Genomic DNA, 25320 nt, shown 5'->3' with positions numbered 1-25320 from the left:
ATCAAGGGTCTAGAAACCAAGCCTTAGGAAGAACAGTTTAATTACTCTTTGAATTTTAAAAAAGCCTCTTTAAATATATATAAAGGCTCAAGTGTTGCAGCCTTTCTGCCTAGGAAACAGACTGCACCTCCATTATCATTTTGGTTGCCTTCTCCTGCAGCTCTACAATATCCTTGGTTCAGGTACGGCAACCAGAACTGCATATTGTATTCCAAGAACTGACCACGTCACAGATTTGTGTAACGGCATTAGGAGTCTTATTTTCGATCCCTTACACCACCTGATATTTGACGATAGTTTTAATCTGTACTCAGTGAGATTTGCCGCTTTTTGGTTTCCCTTTGGAAGATCAAGTGAGCTCCAAGTCTCTGAAAACGAAACATTTATTTTGAGCAAAAACAGTGCCGGAAAGGCTCTAGAAAGTTAACACTTTTCTAAATGAACACTGAAGTTTTGCTAATATGGCTCTTAAGGCCTCTGCAAGACCTCCGATAAAAACGGCTCGCTTGCCAATTTCAACGTGTGCATCCTTCATTCACTGTTCTGTAAATTGATCTCGGTTCAACAACTTGCCTCTAACAGCAACTTAACCAAAAGCAATTTAGCGGGTGTTAAATTTGATTAACGTAGGGCTTCTTCAAGCATTTGGCAATAATGGGAATCGAACAACTTGGTTCTAAGTAAGGGAAATAAATGGACATGGGGAAGGAGAGGTGGCTTCTTGCTCTCCTAGCTCTACTACGCAGAACAAGCCATTAACACGTCACCATGCAGCGAAGGGCCCACCCTTCCAAAAATCATTTTCTTCCGTACATGATACATTCCTCTCACCGACATGCAAAATTAAGCTAATTGCAGCGAGTACTGCAATTTATCTCGGGGTTTCATCCGATGTCTTTCATGTTGAGTTCAAATATTGTAGGACTTTCTTCCCCCTTCCTATGGCATTAATACTGGATTAACCTGTAAGGCGAGGACAGGTAGTTTTGGCACCTGATGCAGAAAATTCAGCCAAGCCGCTTAAACAGCAGGTCCCTTGCACCTTTTCCTCCGTGCTCAGAATCTGCTACAGTACTTGTGGAAGTCTGATGACAGGGCCTGGCCAAAGACCACCAGGGAGCTCCGGTGACCCTATCATAGAAAACTGTTTTGTTTATTTTGCTCCAGAGCCATCTCATTCACAAGCTGCTCGATGGACGACTGGATGGCCGCCTTCACAAGTGAGGCAGCCGTTTCAATCAGAAGCACCTCGTATTGTTCTGAAGCCCAGTGCTCCTGGTCATTGGCACCCAAAGGCGGCTGGGACTGTGGACACGTCTTGCCTTCCCTCCCTGACCTGGAATCGGGGACTTTGCTGGTTTCCTTTTTCGCTTTCTGTTTGCTGGCTTGCGAAAAGGAAAACGTTTCGCAGCTGTAGCTGGGCTCCTCTTCCTCTTCCTCCTGGAAGGCCTCCGCTTCTGTGATCATGATCACAATGCCCGCCCCAGGCATCGCAAGCTTGTTTTCGTCGGATTCTGCTTCCTGGATGGGACAATTTGGCTCCTGTGAAGCCTCGTCTTCAGACACAGGCAGACTGCAATGCAGCATCACTTCAACCGAATCACCTTCCTTGGCACTGTCTATCTCCAGCACAGCATCTTCCACTGATTGTTCCAACTCAGCCTCTTTGACAGGAGAGTTCTTGGAGTCTTCTCCTTCCAAGACGTTGAGTTGGCTTTCTGGCAGGTCCTGGGCAAGGAGGGAGCCCACCTCTCCCTCAAAATCAAACCTCTCGTTTCTCACTTCTTCAGGTTCCCCGTAGAGGCTTCCGTGATGCAGCTGGAAGAGTTGCTTCTCCTGTTCTGTTTTGAGGACCGTTTCGGAGTGGATAATTTCTGACTGAGCTGTAAAGTCTGTGTATTGGTCAGGACCCGGACTCATCTCTGAAAAAGCGTCCTCTCTCCTGGCTGGAACCACCTCTTCAGAGTTGTTTACAACACCCCTGTCGCCCTCGTTTTCAAGGGCACCGCTGAGGTCAGCGTTCAGAGGACCTTCCACAGACACAGACTCCGGTTCACTGTTCCTTTTGTTATCCAGAATGCTCGCCCCTTCGCTGGCTTTCTCGCTGTGATCCCCCTCCTCTGTTATTTCAGCCTGGCAGGACTTCTTGCTTCTACAGAACCTTAGGCAGGGAATTTTATGGTTGGAGCTGGTGCGTTCCTTTGCGCCAGAATTTTCCACATTCGTCTCCAGCTGCACACGGGAACCAGACTGTGCTTGTTTCTTCAAAGCGGATTTGGACCTCCTCCTCAGTGTCACAAGCCGCTTGAAGGACAACCAGGCCCCTCCGGACGTCCACGATAGATCTGAAGCCTCCATTTGACTTTGCCCAGAGTTGGAGAGCTGGTTTGTAGCCTTTCGGGTTACAGATTCACGATCCTCGTCTTTCTCTGTTGCGTAGGACTTCTTCCTTTTCTTAAAGCAAATCGCGGAGGCCTTTTGGGCCGGGCTCTCGTGTGGAAGGAAAGGCTTTTCCGCATTTGAGGCTTCCGGTTCTTGCATACTGTCTGTCTGAATTTCTTTCGTTGCATCCTCCATTCTTAAATCCCTGTCCCTTAGCTATCGTTTCAGAGGAAAGGCATCCTTATGGCAGATCCACACCACAAACGTATCAGTTTTATAGCAGTTGTGAATACTTGGAATTGTAGTTTGGGAAGTGACAAAATCCTTAGAACCACAATTCCCTGCAGAGAGGAGACGACTGTTTGCATCTGCAGCGCTGATATGCTGTTATCAAACTCAACAAACCATCCCTTGAGATGTCTTCTTACGACCTCAAGATGACCTATCTATTTTATTCTATTTTTTACAAAAACGTCTTTTGATGGACACCTGAAGGCAGCTTTCTCTTTCGCTTAGTGTTTTTGTTTTTTTAAAAGAGTGAGATTTTTCTTTTTTTGACAGCAGGGTGTTTTGACCCCCCTCCGTGTATCTTACTGAAGAACTCTCTGCCCGATGCCTCTGAGCATCAATTTTAATCATCTCTTGGTGCGATGGGCGACACTCTTTCATCAGAAGCTTGGCGCTTTAATAGTTTAAAATAGATTTTGGATAATCACAGAGACTGGCCCTGCTCCATTAACGACAGCCCCGGGAGACAACATCCACTTGCAAATATACGTGCCTTTTCCCAATCAGGGGTTTTGCAAGCAAGCGACTACAAAGAAGGCCATCTTCATAAACTGGTTCAGGGAGAAGCATCCCTGTGTCCTTCCAAGTCTGCTTCTTATTGCCTTTTGGTCCATTTTCCAATTAGCATCCCTCGGGTTATAAAACGCAACAACTTTCCTCACTGATGGGATTGCTTTGTGGGCACCTGCAAGGGGGGGGGGGAAGAGAAAGAAAAATGGGGGAAAGTAATATTGCACTGTACTCCGGGTGCCCACACAAATTAATGCTCCAAAAAAATCAGACTGCTTTGCAAGGGAGGGGAGGGAGAAGTGCTTTATTTTATTTTTTATTTATATTTAACCACCTTTGTTAGGCAGGTATTGGGTTTGACTGTAGGGGCCCCAAGTTTACATCTCTATTGAATGCAGCCGTAAACAGAAAATACAGTCATACCTCAGATATACAGTCGTACCTTGGAAGTCGGACGGAAACCGTTCTGGAAGTTCGGTCAACTTCTAAAACGTTTGGAAACCAAAGCACGGCTTCTGATTGGCGGCAGGAAGCTTCTGCAGCCAATCAGAAGCCGCGGAAGCCCCATTGGATGTTCCAAAAATAGTTCGCAAACCAGAATAGTTACTTCCGGGTTTGCGACATCCGGGAGCCAAAACGTTTGAGAACGAAGCTGTTCGAAAACCAAGGTACAACTGTATAAGCAAGGCATCCAAAGGCATTAAACCAAAGTTACAGTGGCCAAAATGGAATGTCCAGTTGCCATTTCGATGATCAGTTAAACATCTGACTAGTTCAGATGACTTATCTTGTGGAGAATTGCATCGAACCCTGACTCCAGCTTCCAACAGATATAAAAACATAATAAAGCATCAAACCTTAAAAACTCTCCTATACAAGGCTGCCTTCAGATGTCTTCTAAAAGTCACATACAGTAGACCCTCTAGTTACGGACCGCTCTGGATACGTGGCTTTTGGGTTACGAATGCTGCAAACCTGGAAGTGTATACTTCCGCGTTTTGCCGTGCGCACATGCGCAGAAGTGCTCTGCGTGTCGCGCGTACAGAAGCAGCGCTTCTGCCTCCGGACTTTTCGGCATGTGGATGGACCCCCGGAACAAATTTAATTCGTATCCGGTGGGTCCACTGTAGTCGTTTATCTGTTTTATATTTGACAGAAGGGCGTTTCACAAGGCGGGCACCACTACCGAGAAGGCCCTCCGCAGCAGAGAGGACGAGTCATCCCCACCATCAACAAACTCCTGAAGAAAGCTCAGGTTCTGCAAAAAAAATATAGGCTGTGGTGCCGTGGACAGGAAGGGATGTCTACTTTGTGGGAACCCAAGTCCCGTTTGCGACACAAACGTCATGTAGGCGCTTTCTTGCTAGCACCCACGGCTTTCTTCTTCAAAAACGCGAGCTGCGCTGCACGAGGGATGTTTATTTATAGTCTTGCCTTCCCTTTCCATAGCAACTGCAGCATAAATCGCCAAGCACATGTCTTCAGCATTTTGCGGGCGCTACCTACGGGTGAAGCCCTTCAACCGCAAATGCCATTGTGATACAGTGGTACCTTGGGTTACATACGCTTCAGGTTACATATGCTTCAGGTTACAGACTCCGCTAACCTGGAAATATTGCTTCAGGTTCAGAACTTTGCTTCAGGATGAGAACAGAAATCGCATGGTGGTGGCAGCGGGAGGCCTCATTAGCTAAAGTAGTGCTTCAGTTTAAGAACAGATTCAGGTTAAGAACGGACCTCCGGGACGAATTAAGTACCCTGAGGTACCACTGTACAGCTAAAAATGGGTGGAAGGAAGGAGGGAGAGTTTTCCGCCAATATTTGCAGCACCAAGAACCAAGATTTGCAGCAAAGCCTCAGGCTCATCCCAAACATCCGATTACTCACTCTTAAGAGCTTTCGTTGAGATCACTGTGCTCTTACAAATAATTCGTGATAGCAACAGCACAGGCGTCTACCCACTTGTGTGGAGGGTTAGATTCCCAGGTTCTGCATGTATACATGAAATGGAAACACCACTGGGTTCAGTGGTGGGTGGAATCAAATAATAACAATTCCTGGATGCCCACCCCCCCTTTTCATTTATTATTATTATTATTTTTAAAAATTGCAAGCACATTGCAAGAGGAAAAGTCACTCTTAAAAAAAAAAGGTAAAAGACATCTGGGGAAAAACTTATAATGAATTTTTTAAAATGATGAAATACACATTTATGAAGAAATCAGAAGCCTTTCTCCTTGGAATAATAGGTTCTAAATTGCTCAAAAGAGATGTAAAAGTATTTTTGTATGCCACAACTGCTGCACGGATTTTAATAGCCAAAGTATGGAAAACACATGAATTACCAACGGTAGAAGAATGGCAGATGAAGACGATGGACTTTATGGAGCTGGCTGATCTCACCGGGAGAATCCGCGACCAGAAAGAAGAGGAATATCAAGAAGACTGGAAGAAATTTAAAGACTATTTGAATAAATATTGTAACATTAAAGATTTGTAATTACTTGAAAGAACTAAGTAGGCCTAGGATTAAATAAATAAATAAGAAACAGAAGGATAAGAAAAGTTAGGAAATTTGATTATAACCGGAATATTGTTATATGGAATAATGATATTGGAAACTGCTACATTCAATTACAAGGAAATTCAGTTGGAAGAGATTAGAGGAAGTCAAGTAATATGTTTATTAAGTTGGAGTTTAACTAATTAATTTTTAAGTCTTATTGTATTTATGTATGTGGTGGTATATGGGAGGTTTGTAATATTTTATTTTCTCTATTATCTTTTTTCTTTTCTTTTATTATTGTTTAAAAAACATTTTAAATCATAGAATTGTAGAGTTGGAAGTAATCTCAAGCTGCCATCTAGTCCAAACCCCTGGAATGCAGGAATAAAGGGAGCTAAGCCTTTGGTACACCAATCTCAAATGCTGGTTTAGAGCAGCTGTTTTAACAGCTGTCTAACAGCCAGAGGACTCCTGGCCCAGAGCACATGCTTGGCATGTAGAGTACCTCAGGTTCCACACCTGGTGCCTCTAGTTGAAGGGCTCTCAGGGAGCTCTTTGGCGAAGGATCCTGCACCTCAGACCTCTCTCAGGGAGCAGAGAGGGCTGCGGCAGATGGCACCATGGTCTGGCGATATCTGACACCCTCTTGGGACTACAACTCCCATCATCCTTGCCCATTGGCCGCGCTGGCAAGGCCTGATGGGAGTCTGGAGGACAATGATATCCACATGTTGTGGGTGGCTGAAGTAAAACAAGATGCCCCATCTAAACATTTCTCCTGCCTTCAGATCAGGCCAGTGGACTCCAAGGATAGCTGCGCACATTCGCTAGCGGTGACTTAGAGGAGCTTCAACATTGAGCAGAGGTTGGATGGTTATCTGTCATGGATGCTTTAGCTGAGATTCCTGCATTGCACGGGGTTGGACTAGATGACCCCTACGGGTCCCTTCCAACCAGGGTGGATTTGAAATGTTTAACCACATCTTAAGTGTTTAACCAAATGTTTAACCAACTATTAAGGTGATACCAGCAAGAATGAGTCTATCTGTTTTTAAAAAATGATTTAAATCAAGTCTTACTGACTAATGATTTAAATCACTAGTCAGTAAGACTTGATTTAAATCTTTTTTTTTTTTACAGAAAGACTCATTCTTGTTGGTATCACCTTAATATTTACAACTAGATGAAGGTTTCATTTTTGGAATAATAAATTTTCAGAGTTGTTTTTACAGTTCTATCAAAAATTACTGATTTGGTGCTACTCTTAGAAATACACAGACCGATAATGAAGAAATTATGGTGAGGTTTAATAAGTGAACTGTTTATATTTTGACAATTTAAACAATTTATTTAACTAAAACAATAACATTATAGCATATGTATCCATGCTTGTTAACTGATGTGGTTAAACAATTTTTTTTTAAAACCCAACAACTTAGACTGAGTTTTAGCACACATGAAAAACTTAAACAAATCCTTATTTCCTGATGAATAGCCTTTGCACTATAATGTAACTTAAATAGAAAATCTTTAGAAAGATATTTCCTCCAAAAGCATTTTATTTTAAAAATCTGATATAAATTTTAAAAATCTGATATAAATTTTAAAAATCTGATATAAATTTTAAAAATCTGATATAAATTTTAAAAATCTGATTTAAATTTTAAAAATCTGATTTAAATAAAACAAATCTGTTAGTTTGGTTTAAGAAAACAAACAACCTTGATTTTTATCCACCCTGCTTCCAACTCTACGGTACTATGATTCTATGAAGATTTGCTGCGACAGAAGTTCATCTGTCCATGACTTCCTATCTGTAAAAACCCGAGTCCGTTTGGAAAGTCCATGCAATCAAGTGGACTAGTTTGTGGCGAGCCATCAATGACCTGAAGCTTGTTGTGCTGTATAAACCTAAATATTACTACTACCTGTATTTCCACCCCCTGCTTAGGTAAAAAGTAAAGGACCCCTGGACGGCTAAGTCCAGTCAAAGGCGACTCTGGGGTTGCAGCACTCATCATGCTTTTCAGGCCGAGGGAGCCAGAGTTTGTCCACAGACAGCTTTCCGGTTCTTGTGGCCAGCATGATTAAACTGCTTCTGGAGAAGCCAAACAACTGCAACGGAAGTCAGAGTGCATGGAAATGCTGTTTATGTTCCTGCTAAAGCGGAACCTATTTATCTACTTGCGCTGACGTGCTTTCGAACTGCTAGGTTGGCAGGAGCAGGGACAGAGCAACGGGAGCTCACTCCATCACGGGGACTCGAACCGCCGACCTTCTGATTGGCAAGCCCAAGAGCCTCAGTGGTTTAGACCACAGCGCCACCCGCATCCCCCAACTTACCTTTACAACAAACCTTTGAGGTAGGCTGGTGACTGGCTCAAGGTCACCCAGTCCTGGCTTAGTGGGGATTTGAACCTGCCTCTTTCCTCCTCTGTCGCTCTACAGACTGAGTCTGGTATTCTAACCACCATGTCTAGCTCTAAAGAGGCACCATATGAAACCAATCACCGTATTTTTCGCTCTGTAAGACGCACCAGACCATAAGACGCACATAGTTTTTGGAAGAGGAAAACAAGAAAAAAAATATTCTGAATCCCAGAAGCCGGGGCAGCCCTTCTGCCTCCTCGGGGAAAAGCCCCAAAGAGCCGCACACACGCTCCACGTGGCTCTCTAAAGGGAGCGCTGAGCAGAGCCTCCTGCCTGCATTCGCTCCATAAAACGTACACACATTTCCCCTTACCTTTTAGGAGGGGAAAAGTGTGTTTTATAGAGCGAAAAATACGGTACTGATACTCGGCGGGATTCACCTCCATTGGCAGGTGCCCTGTGGAAAAACCTCTGCTCTCAAAACCAGGCTCCTCCCTCCCTGTGAAATTCACTCTTTTGGTGGGGGGAGAATGCCCAGGACAGCACTGGCCAGCTGAAATTGCTTGTGAAGGCCGGAACAAGTGGAACAGCGCAGCGCTGAATTCCACCCGCTCTATTTAAATGGTTCCACATGGGCAGATAGTATTTGAGAAAGCAACAACTCTGTTAGAATGACAAAGTTCAAGCCTGTTCCCAGAAGAAGGAACCTGTGTTCTGGAGCAAGCCGGCTGAGCTGTGATAGCAGCTCTCGACGCCGTCGGACTCGAACTTGTTAAGATCAGAAACATGAGAAAGTTTGCAAAGAAAAGAGAGCGCAAGAGAAAGATGCAAGGTCCATGCCTACATATTAGCAGCCACTGACGACAGCTTCCACTGGTGATCAGCATGTGCCATGGGACAAACCCGAAGACCACTGGTGAAACTTGTGCACCATTCTGATGCAGTGTGTCCCTGCCACTCGCAATGGGAACCAGTTCACACAGCCACTGAGCGCAGAGAAATCTAGCAATGTAAATGCGCGTGTGAACTAGACCCAAAAAGGTGAGATTCGTGGCTGAATGGAGGATTTGAACCCTGGTCTCCCAGGTCCTAGTCTGACACTGCATCATTAAAGGTGCCCAATGTTAAAAAGCAGAGACATCACCTTGCCAACAAAGGTACATATAGTTAAAGCTATGGTTTTCCCAGGAGTGATGTATGGAAGTGAGAGCTGGACCATCAAGAAGGCTGATCACCGAAGAATGGATGCTTTTGAGTTACGGTGCTGGAGGAGACTCTTGAGAGTCCCATGGACTGCAAGAAGATCAGACCTATCTATTCTGAAGGAAATCAGCCCTGAGTGCTCACTGGAAGGGCAGATCCTGAAGCTGAGGCTCCAATACTTTGGCCACCTCATGAGAAGAGAAGACTCCCTGGAAAAGACCCTGATGTTGGGAAAGATGGAGGGCACAAGGAGAAGGGGACGACAGAGGACGAGATGGTGGGACAGTGTTCTCGATGCTATAAACATGAGTTTGACCAAACTGCGGGAGGCAGTGGAAGACAGGAGTGCTCTGGTCCATGGGGTCATGAAGAGCCGGACACGACTAAACAACAACAATGTTAATTACCCCCACCCATTCTACACGACCACTGGAGAAGTTATTTGCATGTCTTGATCGGAACTTGGTACATGGGGCCAGCTGCAAAAAAAAGCAGCCAGCGGCAGAGGAGAAAGCCGAGCACAGAATGAATCCATATAGTGCAAAGAACATTTTTAGCAGTCCTTGCACTGAGAGAAAGGGGGAGTTGCAGCGACAGCCATTATCGTGTATTTTTCTGCAAGCACAACCCCAGGGTGAAAGAAATGTTAGTCAATCCTACAACCTTGTTATCTGATTACATTGGTATTTACTTGCAAATGAATGAACAATAGTTTGGAAGTTGTTGTTTTTTTTAGAAAGGGGTATTGAAAACAGTTAAAACAAATTAGTCACAGGAATAGGGTGGAAACACCTGTCACAGGTGTTAAAGGCCAGGATAAAAAATGATTTCCACCGGTCACATCAAGTTCCACTGAAAACATTCTTTCCTCTATTCAAGAAAAACGAGGGGGGGGGGGCATTCTAAGCAGCTACCTGCCAGGCACCACAATATGGGTGCATTATACATATATATAATTGACACCCGGTTAAGCCAGATAACCTTTTAAATCAATTAGCCAAACCCTGCACAACACAAGCTGCCTTCTGCATTTCTAATGTATATAATAGCATGCAAATTTGATTTGCAAAAATCTGACGCCTCTCACAAGAGCGACAAGCCCCTACAAGGTAGTTTCTGTACTGCAAACCCAGCATTTTTGCAGGCATCCATTAAGTGGGATTTTTAATTTTATTTTAAAGATACATCGTAAAGGTAGCCCCGGATACCTGCAGTCAGAACTGCTGACTCTCGATTCACAGAAAGTGTGCCAGTCTACAATTCCACCTGTTCTTCAGACAAAGGATTGAAGCCGCCAGCACCGACTCCGGGAACCAGCAAGACCTTTCCAAACCACCGTGCAAGAGATCCCCGATGCACCCATTCTACAGACAAGTCACTGAGGCTGAGAAGGAGCCCTTCGCTTTGCCCCAAGGGACCGTGCTCAGGTTGACCGCGCGAAGATTAGCACATATCCCTTTTGAAAAATTTGTATGCCGCTTAATCGTCGAGATCTCTAACAAGCGGCTTACGCGGAGGTCCAGCCTTGGGCTATGCACCGCTCTCTCTTTTTTTAATCACTCCCCCCCCCACTGCCTATCATTTAAGGGGAACCTGCAACTACCTGCACCTCGTCGTTGCTGGCGCTCAGGCGATCCTCACCCCGGCTGCGGAGCCTGGGAGCGGGCGCGCCTTGCAGCTTCGAGGGGCGCCTCTCTTTGCAGAGCAAGCGGGCGCGCTGCCCTTGTGCAGCTGCAAAAGCCTCGCGCTTGCAAGGCGCCCGGCGCGCACATCCCCACCGCCAAGCCCCCAGCGCGCACGCTGCTGCTGCTGCACGCCTCCGCGGCTCTGCACGCCGCGCGCTCCCCCTCGTTGCACCGGTGGGGGCTGCCTGCGGCTGCTCGCCCGTCCCGCCCCTCTTCCTCCCGGGCGCTTGGCACTCCCGGGCCGCCGTGCGTGATGCACCCCCGGGCATTTGCTGCAGCTGCTGCCCCGCTGGATTCCGCGCTTGCTGCCTCGGTGCTCGCCTGCCTGCTCCGGATCTGCATCCCCGCTCCCGTCTTGGCAATGTGCAACCGCTTCCCCGGGGCGATCGCTTGCCCCGCCAGGCTCACCTTGCGCTCCGGCCGCCGCACCCCGCGCCTCGCCCGCGCTGCCGTCCTGCCTGCCCGCCCGCCCGCCGCTCGCGCTCTCCTCCTGCCGCGGCGCCGCCGAGATCCGCCCACTGGACGGCCGCGGGGAGGGGAGAGGAGGCGGGGAGCCGTCCTTCGGGCGCCCCCTCGGCGCGCCAAGGCGAAGCTCCCCGCCCAGCCTCGGGTCGCGGCAAATGCAGGAGGGAAAGTGCCGCCCCCCTCCCCGTCCTTAATTCGGATTAGCAGACGCCGGGTCGGCTCCCCCGCCAAGAAACTAGCGTATAGGTGACGAACCAGACCTACGTGCCCTGGAAACATGCAGGTGTCGCTGCTGCGTGGAAAGATGGAAACGTTTCCCACAACGCATGTCCTGCAAACGCGCGCTTCTCTTACGCATAGTGCAGCAAGGGCGCAGGTTCACACGTTCGCACGCGCGTCGGTTGTTTTCTCTGAGGGCGCTGGAGGGAAGTGCTGTGTGTCGGTTTGAAGCCCCCATATGGCTCTCCAGGGTCTGGGCGGAAAGTCTTTCCTACCGTCTCATACCGGATCCTTTGTAAAAAAAACAAACAAAAAAAGAAAAACTATTTCTTCCAAGGCTCGAACCTGACACCTTCTCCACGCAGAGATAGCGCCTTCCCCTTCCCTCAAACATGTTTGTGATGGTTCAGGGTAGTATGAGCCCTGCCTCCCTTGTGTCAGAGCAATGGTGGCCCCATTCACATCTACAAGTTACTGTACCTTATTTTCATCAGCTGGCAAACACTAATGTGTGAACCAGCCTTTATAGTGCAGCCAGGTTACTACAATATTTATTCAATTTATATACTTCCCTTTATCCAAAGATCCCAGGGCCGTGTACAACATTAAGAACATAATTTACTCAGCATAATAATAAAAACATAACACAGCATAATAATCATGTACGGTGGTACCTTGGGTTAAGTACTTAATTCGTTCCGGAGGTCCGTACTTAACCTGAAACTGTTCTTAACCTGAAGCACCACTTTAGCTAGTGAGGCCTCCTGCTGCTGCCGCACAGCTGCTGCACGATTTCAGTTCTCCTCCTGAAGCAAAGTTCTTAACCCGAGGTACTATTTCTGGGTTAGCAGAGTCTGTAACCTGAAGCGTATGTAACCCGAGGTACCACTGTAATCATATAATAAGAGTCTTGCACATTTAACAGGCCATAGATTATTCAGTAACCGAAGGCCTGGGTAAAGAAGAGTATTTCACCTCTCTGGGGAGAGTGTTCCATAGTTGGGGAGCCACTGCAGAAAAGGTCCCGTCTCATGCCGCCACCCTCCAAACCTCTCAAGGAGGTGGGGATATAGAGATTACAAACTCAGTGTTCGGGTTGGTTCAAATGGAGACAGACGTTCCTTAAGGTATTGAGCTCCTGAGCTGTGTAAGTCTTTATAGGTCAAAACCAGCGCTTTGAACTGGGCCCGGAAACTAATTGGCAGCCAGTCGTCTATCCCATGACTGCCCACTGTATCTGTTTGAGACACGTCTGGGTACCTGTCCTGTTATTCTTCACCTCCAGGCGTTTTTCCACACCTGCAGGGGTGCCCTCTTGATTTTGCAGACTCGCGACAGCCACCAGAATCCTTGTCTACTGGGCATGCTGGCCGGGGCTGATGGGGTTTGTAGTCCTCAACATCTGGACAACATCAGACTGGAGGAGCCTGGTTTAGAACATCCATGAGGTCAAGGATGCAGAGCCTGTGGCCCTGCAGGTGTTGCGGGACTCCAACTCCCATCTGCTCCAACCAGGAAACCCTGGTGACCAGGGCTAATGGGAGATGCGACTTACACAAGCATTTGGGGATTCTGATGGGGTGTTTATGAACAAGAGGCACATGGGGCTCGTCAACCTGGGAAGGTAGCCCATTGAGGAGAAGGAAGACTCTGATCCTAAACCTCCGCTGCCTTGGGGGACATATTGGAGAGAAGAAAAGGCTAAGGATTAAACCCTCCACAAATCCAGAATGGAGTCCCTAAGATGGATGGATGGTGCCTCGTGTGTCTCCTTCCTGCAACTGCTACAGCCAAGCTGGTGCCAAACATACTGCTCTGCTTTCCTTTGGACCACACCACAAGCGCTGAGAGGCAGGTCTTGTCCTTTGGGCAGCCCAGGACTCCCTAAATATACACTGCCCAGGCTTGTGCCCCAAACTGGTCTCCTAACGCAGCAGTTTGACTTCACCCCCCGAGGCACACTCCATTGTCGACAACATAAGAAGCCCTGCTGGATCTTGGTAAAGGTTAATATTGTTTTATAGCATGGGTAGGCAAACTAAGGCCTGGGGGCCAGATCCAGCCCAATTGCCTTCTAAATCCGGCCCGTGGACAGTCTGGGAATCAGCGTGTTTTTACATGAGTAGAATGTGTCCTTTTATTTAAAATGCATCTCTGGGTTATTTGTGGGGCATAGGAATTCGTTAATTCCCGCCCACCCACTCCAATATAGTCTGGCCCCCAACAAGGTCTGAGGGACCGTGGACTGGCCCCCTGCTGAAAAAGTTTGCTGACCCCTGTGTTATAGATTATAAATGCTGAATTGATTTGTTAATAATATAATATGGCTGATTGTTTAAGTTGCTGCTTTGTGCTTTATAGATTGCAATTGTTTTACTGATGATTTAGTTTATTCTGTATTTGTGACGTTCTGTTATGTTCTAGCCAGCATGTTATTGTTATTTATTGCTTGTAAGCCACTTTGAGACCCATTTGAATGGAAATCGGCATATAAATGTAATAAATCGAAGCACCACCAACTGGCATTCAGAGTCTTCCTTCCTCTCACACGGGAGATAGAAGGCCGCCATCTTGGCTTAGGCCTTTATGCTCATGCAGTAGCAGCTGGTCCAGTCTGAACGTTATCAAAGGAATCCAATTTGTCTTGGCTGTCTTCCCGCACATGGGAAATGAGTACAAGAGGCCAGGCCTGCACAGATGCAGCCGGTGATTGCAATACTAATGTCTTCAGACTGGTTGATATGCTATGGGTTCCCCCACCATTGCGACTCATGCAAACATTGGGGATGCATTCCAGATTAAACCCTTGAATGAAAACACCAGCTTTATCAAGCTGAATGCCAAAGTCGGCCATTCAGCAGTGCGATCCTAGCCTGAAGGAAGAGGCTATTTTGTAGAATCACAGACTTGTAGAGGTGGAGGGGACCCCAAGAGTCATCTATTCCAACCCCCTGCGATGCAGGAAATGTAGGGTATCTGGAGATGGGACTTCATTCTATGAGGCAGGGAGGGGGAGCCTATGGCATTCCGCCAACGGCTGTTGGACTCCCAACTCCCATCATCCCCAGCCAGTGTGGCCAATAGCCATGCACGATGGGAGTTGTAGTCCAGCTTTTTCCAGAAGCCTATGGGATCCATTTCTCTGAAGAAGCACTGCTACCAGATTTGACTTGTTAGTTTTTCTGTTTAGCACACCACTTTAAATTAACCCCCACTTTCTTTATGTTAAGATTGCCTTGATTCTCCATAACATAGCACCCTTATAATCTAGCTTTTCTGCTGGTAGCCTGCACCTGACAAGGAGGCTCTGTTTTGGCCTGGAGAAAGAATTCATGAACTTCTTCTTCTTTGGCGATCACTCATAACCGAGTAAGATTGTGATATGGTCTTAACAGTGTGTCTGTAAGTGACTGTGGAGGCCAATTCTGGATCTGCATACCCTTCCACAGTGGGGACATAGGTTTCCGGGCGGGAGTTGATCACAGTGAGGGTTTGCCAAGTGTGCCTTCCTCTTATCGCGTTTCTCCCTTTCGTCCCGAGTTTGAGCGTCTTCAAAGTCCACGACACCTTTGGGAGAGGCTATTCTCCAACGGGAGGCCAGTGTTTCCCAATTATCCATGCTTATACTGCATTTTTAAAGATTTGCCTTGAGAGTATCTTTAAACCTATTTTGTTGTCCACTGGCATTTCGTTTTCCATTCTCAAGTTTGGAATAGAGTAGTTGCTTTGGAAGATGATAATCAGGCATCTGAACAACATGACCAGTCCAACAAAGTTGATGTTGGAGAATCATTGCTTTGACACTGGTGATCTTCACTTCTTCCAGTGCATTGCTTCACCTGTCTTCCCAAGTGATGTGTAAAATTTTTCAGAAACACCATTAATGGAATCTTTTGAGGAGTTGGAGATGGCGTTTATAAGTGGTCCATGTTTCACAAGTGTACAGTAAGATTGGTAGGACAATAGCTTTGTAAACAAGCATTTTGGTTTCCCTGCGAATGTCCCGGTCGTCAAACACTCTGCACTTCCATCAGGTGAACGCTGCGCTCCCAGAGCTCAGATGATGCTGAATTTTGGCATCCATGTCAGCCCTTGTAGAAAGATAACTGCCTATGTAGGAAAAATGATCAACGTTTTGTAGGGAAATGGGCAGACGACATTCTTAGCAACCTGAGTTGCAACCATACCTGGTAAATACATTTAGCGTTCCTTAACTGTAAATCTTTGCCATTCGCCTTACTTTTAATATGTATGATAGGTTGTCTGTCTGTATTATTATTTTACCATTGATGCTCTGCAATGTGTATTTAATGTTGTACACCGCCCTGGGATCTTCTGAAAAAGGGCGGTATATAAATTGAATAAATAATAATTATAATAAATTAATAAATTATACACAGAGAGATATAACAAGCAGAATGCCCCTCAAAGAGTGCAGCATCTTGTCAAACAAATTAGTCAGTATAATACAAACAATTTCCCTCTTTCAGAAAAAGTATATTTCCATTTCCTCAGAAGAAGCAGGTGGGCTGTACTCATGTTGCTTTTTTATGTGTTTATGATGTAAAACTGGAGCAAGCTGCAGAAAACCTACCTGAATTTTCATTGCTGCTTTGTCAATGTATCTTTGCCAGTCAATTTTTCCAGAAGAATTCGGTTCCCAAGCAATGTATTTTTTTTTAATAATATTTTTTATTAAGTTTGTAAAATACAGAAAAAAGAATAAAGAGCATGTTATAAAAGCAAAATAAGAAGATTACAAATTTTCTTGTTCTTTTTTCCTAATCTACCAGACTTCCCCGCATCCTCCCAACCCTGCATTCTCTGTGAACATAACATCAACAATTTGTTAACTTATTTCATTACTTATTGTATCCTTTATTTTATCATGTTACCCAATTTCAAATGTATTATAACCCGAATCATGTACATTTTCATTTAAACACAATAAAGTTATTTCCTTATTCTTATCTCAGACTTCCTGTGCCTTAATTTCCATTTCTTTAGTTTAACATTACTGAAGCTAGAGTTTCCTAAAAGGTGCATTTTTTTAAACATTCATACAACTTATAGTGTTTTTCCAGATAGTCCTTAAATTTTTTCCAGTCCTCCTCGATTGTTTCTTCTCCCAAGTCTCGGATTCTGCCAGTCATTTCGGCCAGTTCCATGTAGTCCATCAACTGCGTGTGCCATTCCTCCAGTGTGGGTAAATCTTGTGTCTTCCAATGTTTTGCAATCAGGATCCTTGCTGCTGTAGTAGCATACATAAAAAAGGTTCTGTCCTTCTTAAGCACTCTCTGGTCCACCATGCCCAGGAGGAAGGCCTCTGGTTTCTTGGGTAAGGTAAATCTAAGTACCTTTTTTAGTTCATTGTGAATCATTTCCCAAAAGGCCTTCACTTTTGGGCAGGTCCACCAGAGGTGAAAGAATGTCCCTTCAAAGAATGCCCCTCAAAGAGTGCAGCATCTTGTCAAACAAATTAGTCAGTATAATACAAACAATTTCCCTCTTTCAGAAAAAGTATATTTCCATTTCCTCAGAAGAAGCAGGTGGGCTGTGCTCATGTTGCTTTTTTATGTGTTTATGATGTAAAACTGGAGCAAGCTGCAGAAAACCTACCTGAATTTTCATTGCTGCTTTGTCAATGTATCTTTGCCAGTCGATTTTTCCACAAGAATTCGGTTCCCAAGCAATGTAAACCCAACTGCTAATAAATCTGTGCTTACAGATCTCCAGAACTTAGCAATAGCAAGTTCCTTCCTCTCCTCTCCTCTTTGTTTACCAGCAACCCCGAATAAGAGTTATGGAGAATGTGAAAGCTTGCACAGCATCTTGTAATATTTTGCTTGGCCTTGTAAAGATAATATGGATTAATGTCCTAATAATGTCCCTTTGCAACGGATGAGCTGGCCCAAGAGATGAGTCCTATCTCCCTATCTGCTCATCTGCAGCTAGTTTGGCTAACGGAGCATTTTGTCTGATTGCAGAGTTAAATGATGCCGCAAAGAGAGTTTGTCTCCAAACTGCCTCCCTCTGGAACCTCTTCCTTCCTGGAAATTTGCACTCCCTTTCCCCAAGGTATGCCCCTGCCAGGGGACCCTTCTCAAAACCTGAGACCCTTGGCTTAACACAAATTTGTACGTGTGCCGTTGGTAGAGTAATCTCTCTGCCACTATTCTTCAATTGCAAGTTTGTGGCTGAATGCAGATTCCAATTTAGCAATTCTCAGTACAGACCCATAGAATGGCAGAAAGCCTTGGTTAAGTAACTGGAGGGGTGGAAATGTTTAATTGTGAATGCATCCTAGATTACTGATTCTATGATCCTCCCAAAAAAACACCTGCTGGGTTGTGCAAGAAGAACTACCTTCCCACATAGGGACATGAAAACAGAAGAAGTGGCCTTCTACCAGTTCAAACTATTGATCTAGCCCAGTACAATCTATTCTGGCTGGCCGCAGCTCTGTGGGGTCTTTCCCAGCACCTGCTGCCTGATCTTGCATAGCACAACCTCTACAGCCCCTCTGCTAACGACCCTTTTGTTCTGGGTATGCAACGCTCTTTGGAAGGCGGTGCTCTAATAGTGATTTATGCAGAGACAACATACTGGACAAGAGGGACTTCTGCTGCAATCTCGGCGCCCAGAGAGTGCCCGTTCAAATAATTTCCAGCACAGAGCTGTAGATGATGGATGAGCTTATGGCTTCGCTGTGAGTAAAGAATGACTGGGAGAAGGCAAAGGGACAGCAATAAATCACACAGGCGTGCAACAGCCTCCTTGGTGGCCGGGCGCAGGAGTCTTTCGTGATTTATTCCTCATAGCACACCAGTTGCCAGTCTCTCAGGGTACAGCACATTGCATGCAGAATAACTACCTTAGGAGGACACCAAAACAGTTGGTTCCTTTTGCCTTGGAGACCCCTATCAGCTGTCATTGCTTGAACACAATGCTTAAAAATGGGGGGGGGGGGTGTTTAAAGGGAACATGAAACATCGTAAGCTTCAAAGCTCTTTACAGGTAAGACAATAAACTAATTGTTGCATGAATTTCCTTCTTCCCAATAGGTAAAGGGACCCCTGACCATTAGGTCCAGTCGTGACCGACTCTGGCTTGTGGTGCTCATCTCGCTTTACTGGCCAAGGGAGCCGGCGTACAGCTTCCGGGTCATGTGGCCAGCATGACTAAGCTGCTTCTGGTGAACCAGAGCAGCGCACGGAAACGCCGTTTACCTTCCCACTGGAGCGGTACCTATTCATCTACTTGCACTTTGACATGCTTTCGAACTGCTAGGTTGGCAGGAGCAGGGACTGAGCAACGGGAGCTCACCCTGTCGCAGGGATTCGAACCGCCGACCTTCTGACCGGCAAGTCCTAGGCTCTGTGGTTTAACTTACAGCACCACCCGTGTGCCAATAGCTAGGCTATATATAGCAAGCCTTTCGCCTACACAGGGGCTCCTCCCTTGTGAAAGCAACTCCAGAAATTTTTGGTTTGCCACCACTACAGAACTTAGGAGCACCAGAAGCTGTCTTATACCGTGTAAGATCACCGGTCCTCCTAGCTTAGTAGTGTCAACACTGCCTGGTAGTTGCACGCCAGGACTTCAAGCATGGGATGTTCCCACTCCAGACCTAACTGGAGATACGTGGGATTGAACCTGGACTTTGTGTGTGTAAAACAGTTGCTCTGCCCCTGAGCTATGGCCCCTTTCTGCATTCTATGCCCACATAACACACTGCATAGAAACCAGCCTGGGTGTGCACTTGACATGGGTGGGTAATAGCTCAGTAGGTAGAGCATGAGACTCTTAAATCTCAGGGTTGGGGGTTTGAGCCCCATGTTGGGCAAAATATTCCTGCATTGCCGGGGTTGGACTAGAGGATCCTCGTGGTCCCTTCCAACTCAGCAAAGCATCCTGTGACTGTCTTATCTGAGTTGCTTGGCAAACTAGCACATAGCATTAGGTACGTAAAGGGCTCTGGTTATGGTATTCTTTGTTGGGAAATAGTGGAGACTTGTGAAGACTGTTGGAGAAATTTATGGAACTGTGGAAGACTTTGAGAAGAGCTCATCTGAGAGAAGGTGGACAACTTACAAGTCTTCTGGACTCAAGAGAACTCTGGAAGTTGCAGGACTCTGAAAGCATCTCAACTTAGTACTTGCCTTGTGGACTTTGAAAGCAAATAACCCTCTCTGGGCTCAGAGAGTGAATACTTCTTGTAGCAACTGCCAACAGCTTGTGGGTATGTTGGTGTTTGCCAAGTAAAAGCTCTCTCTTCTACACAGTTGTTTCCTATGGTGAGATTAACCAATGGAGTGAACTTCTATGGCACATACAAAACACCAGGCACGGTATTGGGGCCTGTGCTTTTTAACTTGTTCATAAACCATCAATAATTGGGAGCAGCGAGGTGGCCAAGTTTGCTGATGATACTGCACAGTTCAGTCAGTGAAACAAAGAGAGATTGCAAACAGCTCCAAAAGGATATTCACAAACTGAGTGAATGGGTAGTAAAATGGTAAGGAATATGCTTTCAGTTGCGAGCAGAACAGGGGTGGAGAAGCTGCCACACTAAAGAGGTTGCTCTCATAAGTCTCAGCCAGGATGGCTAATTGCTAGGCATGATGGCAGCTGTGATTCAACACCTGGAGGACCACAGGTTTTGGCACCCCCGATGTAGAGCACAGCCTTAACCAGGTCAGACTATTTGTCCATAGAGCTCAGTATTTCCCACTCTGGCTGGCAGTATCTCTACAGTGTCTCAGAGAAACGTATTCCCCTTCCCCTCCAACACTGATCTTTTCAGCTAGAGATGCCATGGTTTGAAATGGAGATCTTTTAAAAAGGCAAAAGGTAAAGGGCACCTGGGCGGTTAAGTCCAATCAAAGGCAACTATGGGGCGCAGAGCTCATCTCGCTTCAGGCCGAGGGTGCCAGTGTTTGTCCACAGACAGCTTTCTGGGTCATATGGCCAGCAGATCTAAATGCCATTTACCTTCCTGCTGTAGTGGTACCTATTTATCTACTTGCACGGTTATGCTTTTGAACTGTTAGGTTGGGAGGAGCTGGGACAAAGCAACGGGAGCTCACGCCGTTGTGCGGATTCAAACCGCCGACCTTCTGATTGGCAAGCCCAAGAGGCTCAGTGGTTTAGAGATCTTTTACCTGTAAAGCATATGCACCACCACTAAACTACAGAATAATCTAAAATGAACTCAGGTTTTTTTCCAGTAGGGGTTGAGGAGGTAAGGAGTATAAGGATTAAGTTAAACTGAAGGCTTTAATAAGAGTTTCAATGAGAAGTAGTATGGCCTTGATCTCTTTGAACGAAGGGTGATGGCACAGAGGTAATGAAAACAGCTCAGATATACATCAAAATCCAGTTGACTATATGTCTGGCCTTAGAATTTCCTTCCATATGTGAACATTTCCCCTTCCCCTTTCCAGAGACCCAGGACCCAGGTTTAAACCCATCCATGTTGGTGCATTGCAGATGCAAATATTGCAGCATTTATAATCCATTTCCAGTAACCAGAGCTCTTGCCCAAAACAGTCCTGGAACTCATAATAAAAACAAGTTCCTCTACATTAATCACAGCACATTCATCAAGTACCTGAAAGCTTTTCGAAGATGTAGCAGTTTATTTGTGTTAATTACAAGTCTGGCAACAATTGCATTTTCACATTAGGAAGTAATATATCTTTTGGGGGAGAGGAAAGAGGATGTTCCTCTGTGTGTGAGAGAGAGACAAACCTTATTTGAAACAGCTTTTGCATCTTGTTTGATCACTTGAACAGAAACATGAATGTTGCACAAAAGAAATAAAAGTTTGGCAGTGAACACCAAGGACTTATTAAAAAGGCAAAGCGGGAGGAAACGTCCCATCCTTGAGGTCTTATGTGGGAGATCCAGTCTCCCCACAAATAGAAAGAGGTGCCCACCAAGGAGCACTGAAGGCAAAGCCTTTGGAGTTGGATTTTTGGACTTTGGATTCTGGAAAAAAGAAAAATCAGGGCTGCATGCAAATTTCTCTTATGCGATCCTGACGGAGAGCACTGGCCAATTTGGGTCTCTCTTGGAGGTCAGGATCTGGACTTCAAACAGGAGTAAACCCATCATAAAAACCGCAGGAATTATTTCATTTGGACCAAAGAAAGAACATGCATATGAACCACCCAAGAGACATGGGAGCCTGTGGAATAGCACTTTATAAATCGGCAGCCATCAAGTCAATGTTTTACTTTATTGTTACTAATGCAACTGTACATAGCTGGGGTTGTTATTGGGTTGGGGAACTGAAGCTGATTGTATGTTCATATATTCAAAATTAATTTAAAAATACGTTTTAAAAAACCCACAGGAACATAGGAAGTTGCCTTTTACAGACCCAGTCCATCTGGCTCAGCACTGTCTACGTTGATTGGCAGTGGCTCTTTAGGGTTTCAGAAAAGGGTTTTTTTCTCCCAGCCCTACCTGTGGATGGAACCTGGGATATTTTTCTGTATGCAAAACCAAGAACTTTGTCCTTTTATGAAATAAGAGAGAAGCATGGAGCAAGGAAAGTTTCCTATCCATCATCTCTAATTTCTTTTGTCAGAGTTGCACGACTGAGAGTCAGAAAAGGACTCAAAGGAGAGGTATTCAGGTATTTTGTACATTCCCAGTGCAGGGGAACATCCTGGGCAAACAAGGTGTCTTACGGCAGCAGATGCCTCTGCAATCACCCGAGAAGCCATCAAGGTTGACCGTACAAGTCCATATTGTTCCCAGCCATCCTTGTTGTCTGACAATGATTAGGGTAGGCGTAAATAAACTCCAGATCTGGAATGAAACCAGGAACGGAACAACTCCTATAACAAGCAGAGCCTTTGAAGCAATGCAAAATGAAAACACAGCAGGACTTTAAAAGGTGCAGCGTGCAGACATCAAGCACCCACAGGGAAAAGTATACTTAGAACCAAAACACAGTGAGGGCAACATAGGGACCCCAAGAGATCTGGGCAATTTGCTACAATGGCTGGCTGGCATCCAAGCGACTAGATGACCTATTTGGTTGCAGCCTGCGCTGATCATGTGCCAAGTCCCAATCCCTGACAGGAAAACTAAGATGCTTGTTAAATGAATTCCCAAGCAGTGCAAAAGCAGAAGAAGTTAAACAGAGTTTGGCTTTGAAGTTTTCCTTTCTCCAGTTGCTATGAGGAAGACAGGCTCTGTTCGTGGGTGCACAAAAGCAAACATACACTCAGACAGGTGTGTGTGCAAGCAAGTAAACCAAGCAGCTACCCAAGGAAGCATTGCTCAAGTGATGGGCAGTTCTGTACCACTGCGTGGGGAGCTGTCGCTAGAGGGAACACAATCATCCACCCACTTCCCTGTATCATTTAAACTAACTACACATCTCAGAATAGACCACTTGTCGCCTGCTGAGCCATGCACAATGCCACCAACCTGCTCATCAATGGTCCTCTATTTTATTTTTTTGCTGCCTCCCAAGGACTACTAAATAAAAAGGGAGGTTGATCAAGCTACCTGATGGGCCCCCATCCATGCATTCAGATTGGCTGGTCATATACTTGCAGGCCTGCATTAGGGGAGTTGACTGCTGCCGAACAGGAGATGAAGGCCATTTAAACTGATGTGAGCATGCAAAGCAGAGACATCACCTTGCTGACAAAGGTCTGTATAGTAAAAGCCATGGTTTTCCCCGTAGTGATGTATGTAAGTGAGAGCTGGACCATAAAAAAGGCTGATTGCTGAAGAATTGATGCTTTTGAATTATGGTGCTGGGGGAGACTCTCAAGAAGACCAGACCGATCCATTCTGAAGGAAATCAGCCCTGAGTGCTCACTGGAAGGACAGATCCTGAAGCTGAGGCTCCAATACTTTGGCCACCTCATGAGAAGAGAAGGCTCCCTGGAAAAGACCCTGATGTTGGGAAAGATGGAGGGCACAAGGAGAAGGGGACGACAGTGGAGGAGAAGGTTGGACAGTGTTCTCGAAGCTACCAGCATGAGTTTGACCAAACTGCGGGAGGCAATGGAAGACAGGAGTGCCTGGCGTGCTCTGGTCCAGGGGGTCATGAAGAGCCGGACACGACTAAACAACAACAGACCATGCAAAGCACCCTTTGCACCATCAGAATGATGGTCTGTTTGGCCACAGTGGCCAACCAGATGCCTTAGTGGGAAGTCCTCCAGAAGGACACGTGGATGACGGCACTCCCCAATTGTTGTTTTCCAGCAGCTGTCTCTGACCCTGGAGGTAGTATACAACCATCGTGACTAGCAGGCACTGTCTACTAAGAACTTAGGGAATGCAGCACCCTCCAGATTTTTGCTGGCCTCCAATGCCCATGAATCCCAACCGGCAATGACCTATGGCCAGGGTTTATGGGAGTCGTAGTTCATCCTTCATTTGGAAGGCACCACACTGGCCTACGATGAGAAGCAGGAACTCAAGGTCTCAGGCACAGGAGTTTCTCAGTCCTGCCTCCAGAGATCTTTCTAACTGAAGGGATTGAACCTGGGTTACCGTCTGCGTGCTTCTGCCATTGAACAGTGCGTTGCCTTGCCAATTTCAGAACGGGCTGTGCAGCTTGGGGATATGTGCAGAATTGCCTGCCCCATTCCATGGGAATGTACTAGCATTCATAATTATACCAAAGATTTAAGACGTTAAAAACACACTTTTGTACATTAGGCACTAATAGAGGATGCTAGGGCTGCAGTGTTTGAACTGATTAATCAGTTAGGATTACATGATCACATTTTTTTTTAACCAACCCAAAAAAGGATCTCCTCCAATTAGCTGGGCAGATTTTTTGACAAAGCATTGCGAATATAAAAAGTGCAGAAGGCAAACACCATTCTAAAAGAAGCCTTCTCTAGCATCTCTTTCCAAAAGAACATTTTTTTGATATTGCCAAAGACGACACATACAATCTACTAACAAAGAAAATACCACCTTTTGCTTAGAAATATTGTTTACCCATATGCATACTGCATAGATCGAAACTCATGTGATTAATCAATTAAAACATGTTTAATAAGTTTGCTACCCTAGTTAAAACCGCATATTGCTTTTCACTGACTGTTTAAAACCACGTTTTCAACCCATTTTAAAAGGTTTCTGGGTGATATCCAACATTAGCCAGAGTAGGCCCTCTGAAATCAATGGATTTAAGTCCACAGATCTACTCCTGAATATGACTAATTCTGGTGATCACCTTTTGCATTTAACATGATGCAGACTTTCACCTGTAGTGACTAAAAAGTAGACAACCTAATTAAAAATACAGTATTACAGATTATTATTATTTTTAAAAATGCCGCAGGCTAATTTGTTTCCAAAGGCTTCCTAGTGTCCCCTTGAGGTACCTTCTTCAGGTTTCGCCAAACTGGCATTGCTTGGATACCTACAAAAAGAAAAGAAATCATGTCACTAGTCCTCAGCACCGCAAGCCATGATGAAAAATGCAGAAAATAGATGGCCAACTGCAGCTCTCTAGAGCTATGTAGGTCAAACAACTATGTAGTTCTTTCACATGCATGTTCCTGGGATTGCAGAATAGGGACTGCATGATGGGAAAAAAGGCTTTCATGCTATTTCAGGTAAGAGTGAATGGTGGGAACAGGCGTGATTGCAGAGCTAGGAAAAAGCCAGCAGTTGCAAGCAGAGAGTCCTGCACAGGAT

The 25320-nt window shown here is 45.6% G+C and overlaps 2 protein-coding genes and 1 long non-coding RNA gene across 9 annotated transcripts in view; 1 reads left to right on the top strand and 2 right to left on the bottom strand.

Annotated features, from left to right (window-relative positions):
- Positions 1-365: 365 nt before the first annotated feature.
- On the bottom strand, positions 366-11878 carry AKAP5 (A-kinase anchoring protein 5). Of its 6 annotated transcripts, none has more exons than XM_083735969.1 (2): positions 11764-11878; positions 366-3355 (listed from the first exon to the last, which is right to left on the bottom strand). In XM_083735969.1, exon 2 carries the CDS (start codon positions 2575-2577, stop codon positions 1135-1137), a length of 1443 nt encoding a protein of 480 aa, XP_083592095.1. In that variant the 5' UTR covers positions 2578-3355; positions 11764-11878; the 3' UTR covers positions 366-1134. The 6 variants fall into 6 exon arrangements, with proteins under 6 accessions (XP_083592095.1, XP_083592096.1, XP_083592092.1 ...); XM_083735970.1 differs by lacking the exon at positions 11764-11878 and adding an exon at positions 11674-11694; XM_083735966.1 differs by lacking the exon at positions 11764-11878 and adding an exon at positions 11353-11564.
- On the top strand, positions 9356-24400 carry LOC310844837. The gene is made up of 2 exons (XR_014564346.1): positions 9356-9604; positions 23679-24400. It is a non-coding gene; the product is annotated as an uncharacterized lncRNA (long non-coding RNA).
- MTHFD1 (methylenetetrahydrofolate dehydrogenase, cyclohydrolase and formyltetrahydrofolate synthetase 1) overlaps positions 21250-25320 on the bottom strand; it is a 75769-nt gene continuing 71698 nt past the window's right edge. The window contains exons 28-29 of one of the 2 annotated variants that reach the window (XR_014562536.1): positions 23512-25042; positions 21250-22449 (exon numbers count right to left, since the gene is read on the bottom strand). The gene's annotated coding sequence lies outside the window, so the exon portion shown is untranslated. Of the gene's footprint in view, positions 25043-25320 lie in introns of both variants that reach the window. The other variant, XM_083732569.1, reaches the window with a different exon arrangement.

Source organism: Podarcis gaigeae, assembly GCF_964106915.1.
Source record: "Podarcis gaigeae genome assembly, chromosome: 1".
In the NCBI taxonomy this organism is placed as follows: Eukaryota; Metazoa; Chordata; class Lepidosauria; order Squamata; family Lacertidae; genus Podarcis; species Podarcis gaigeae.
This window is presented reverse-complemented; position numbering and strand designations above follow the sequence as displayed.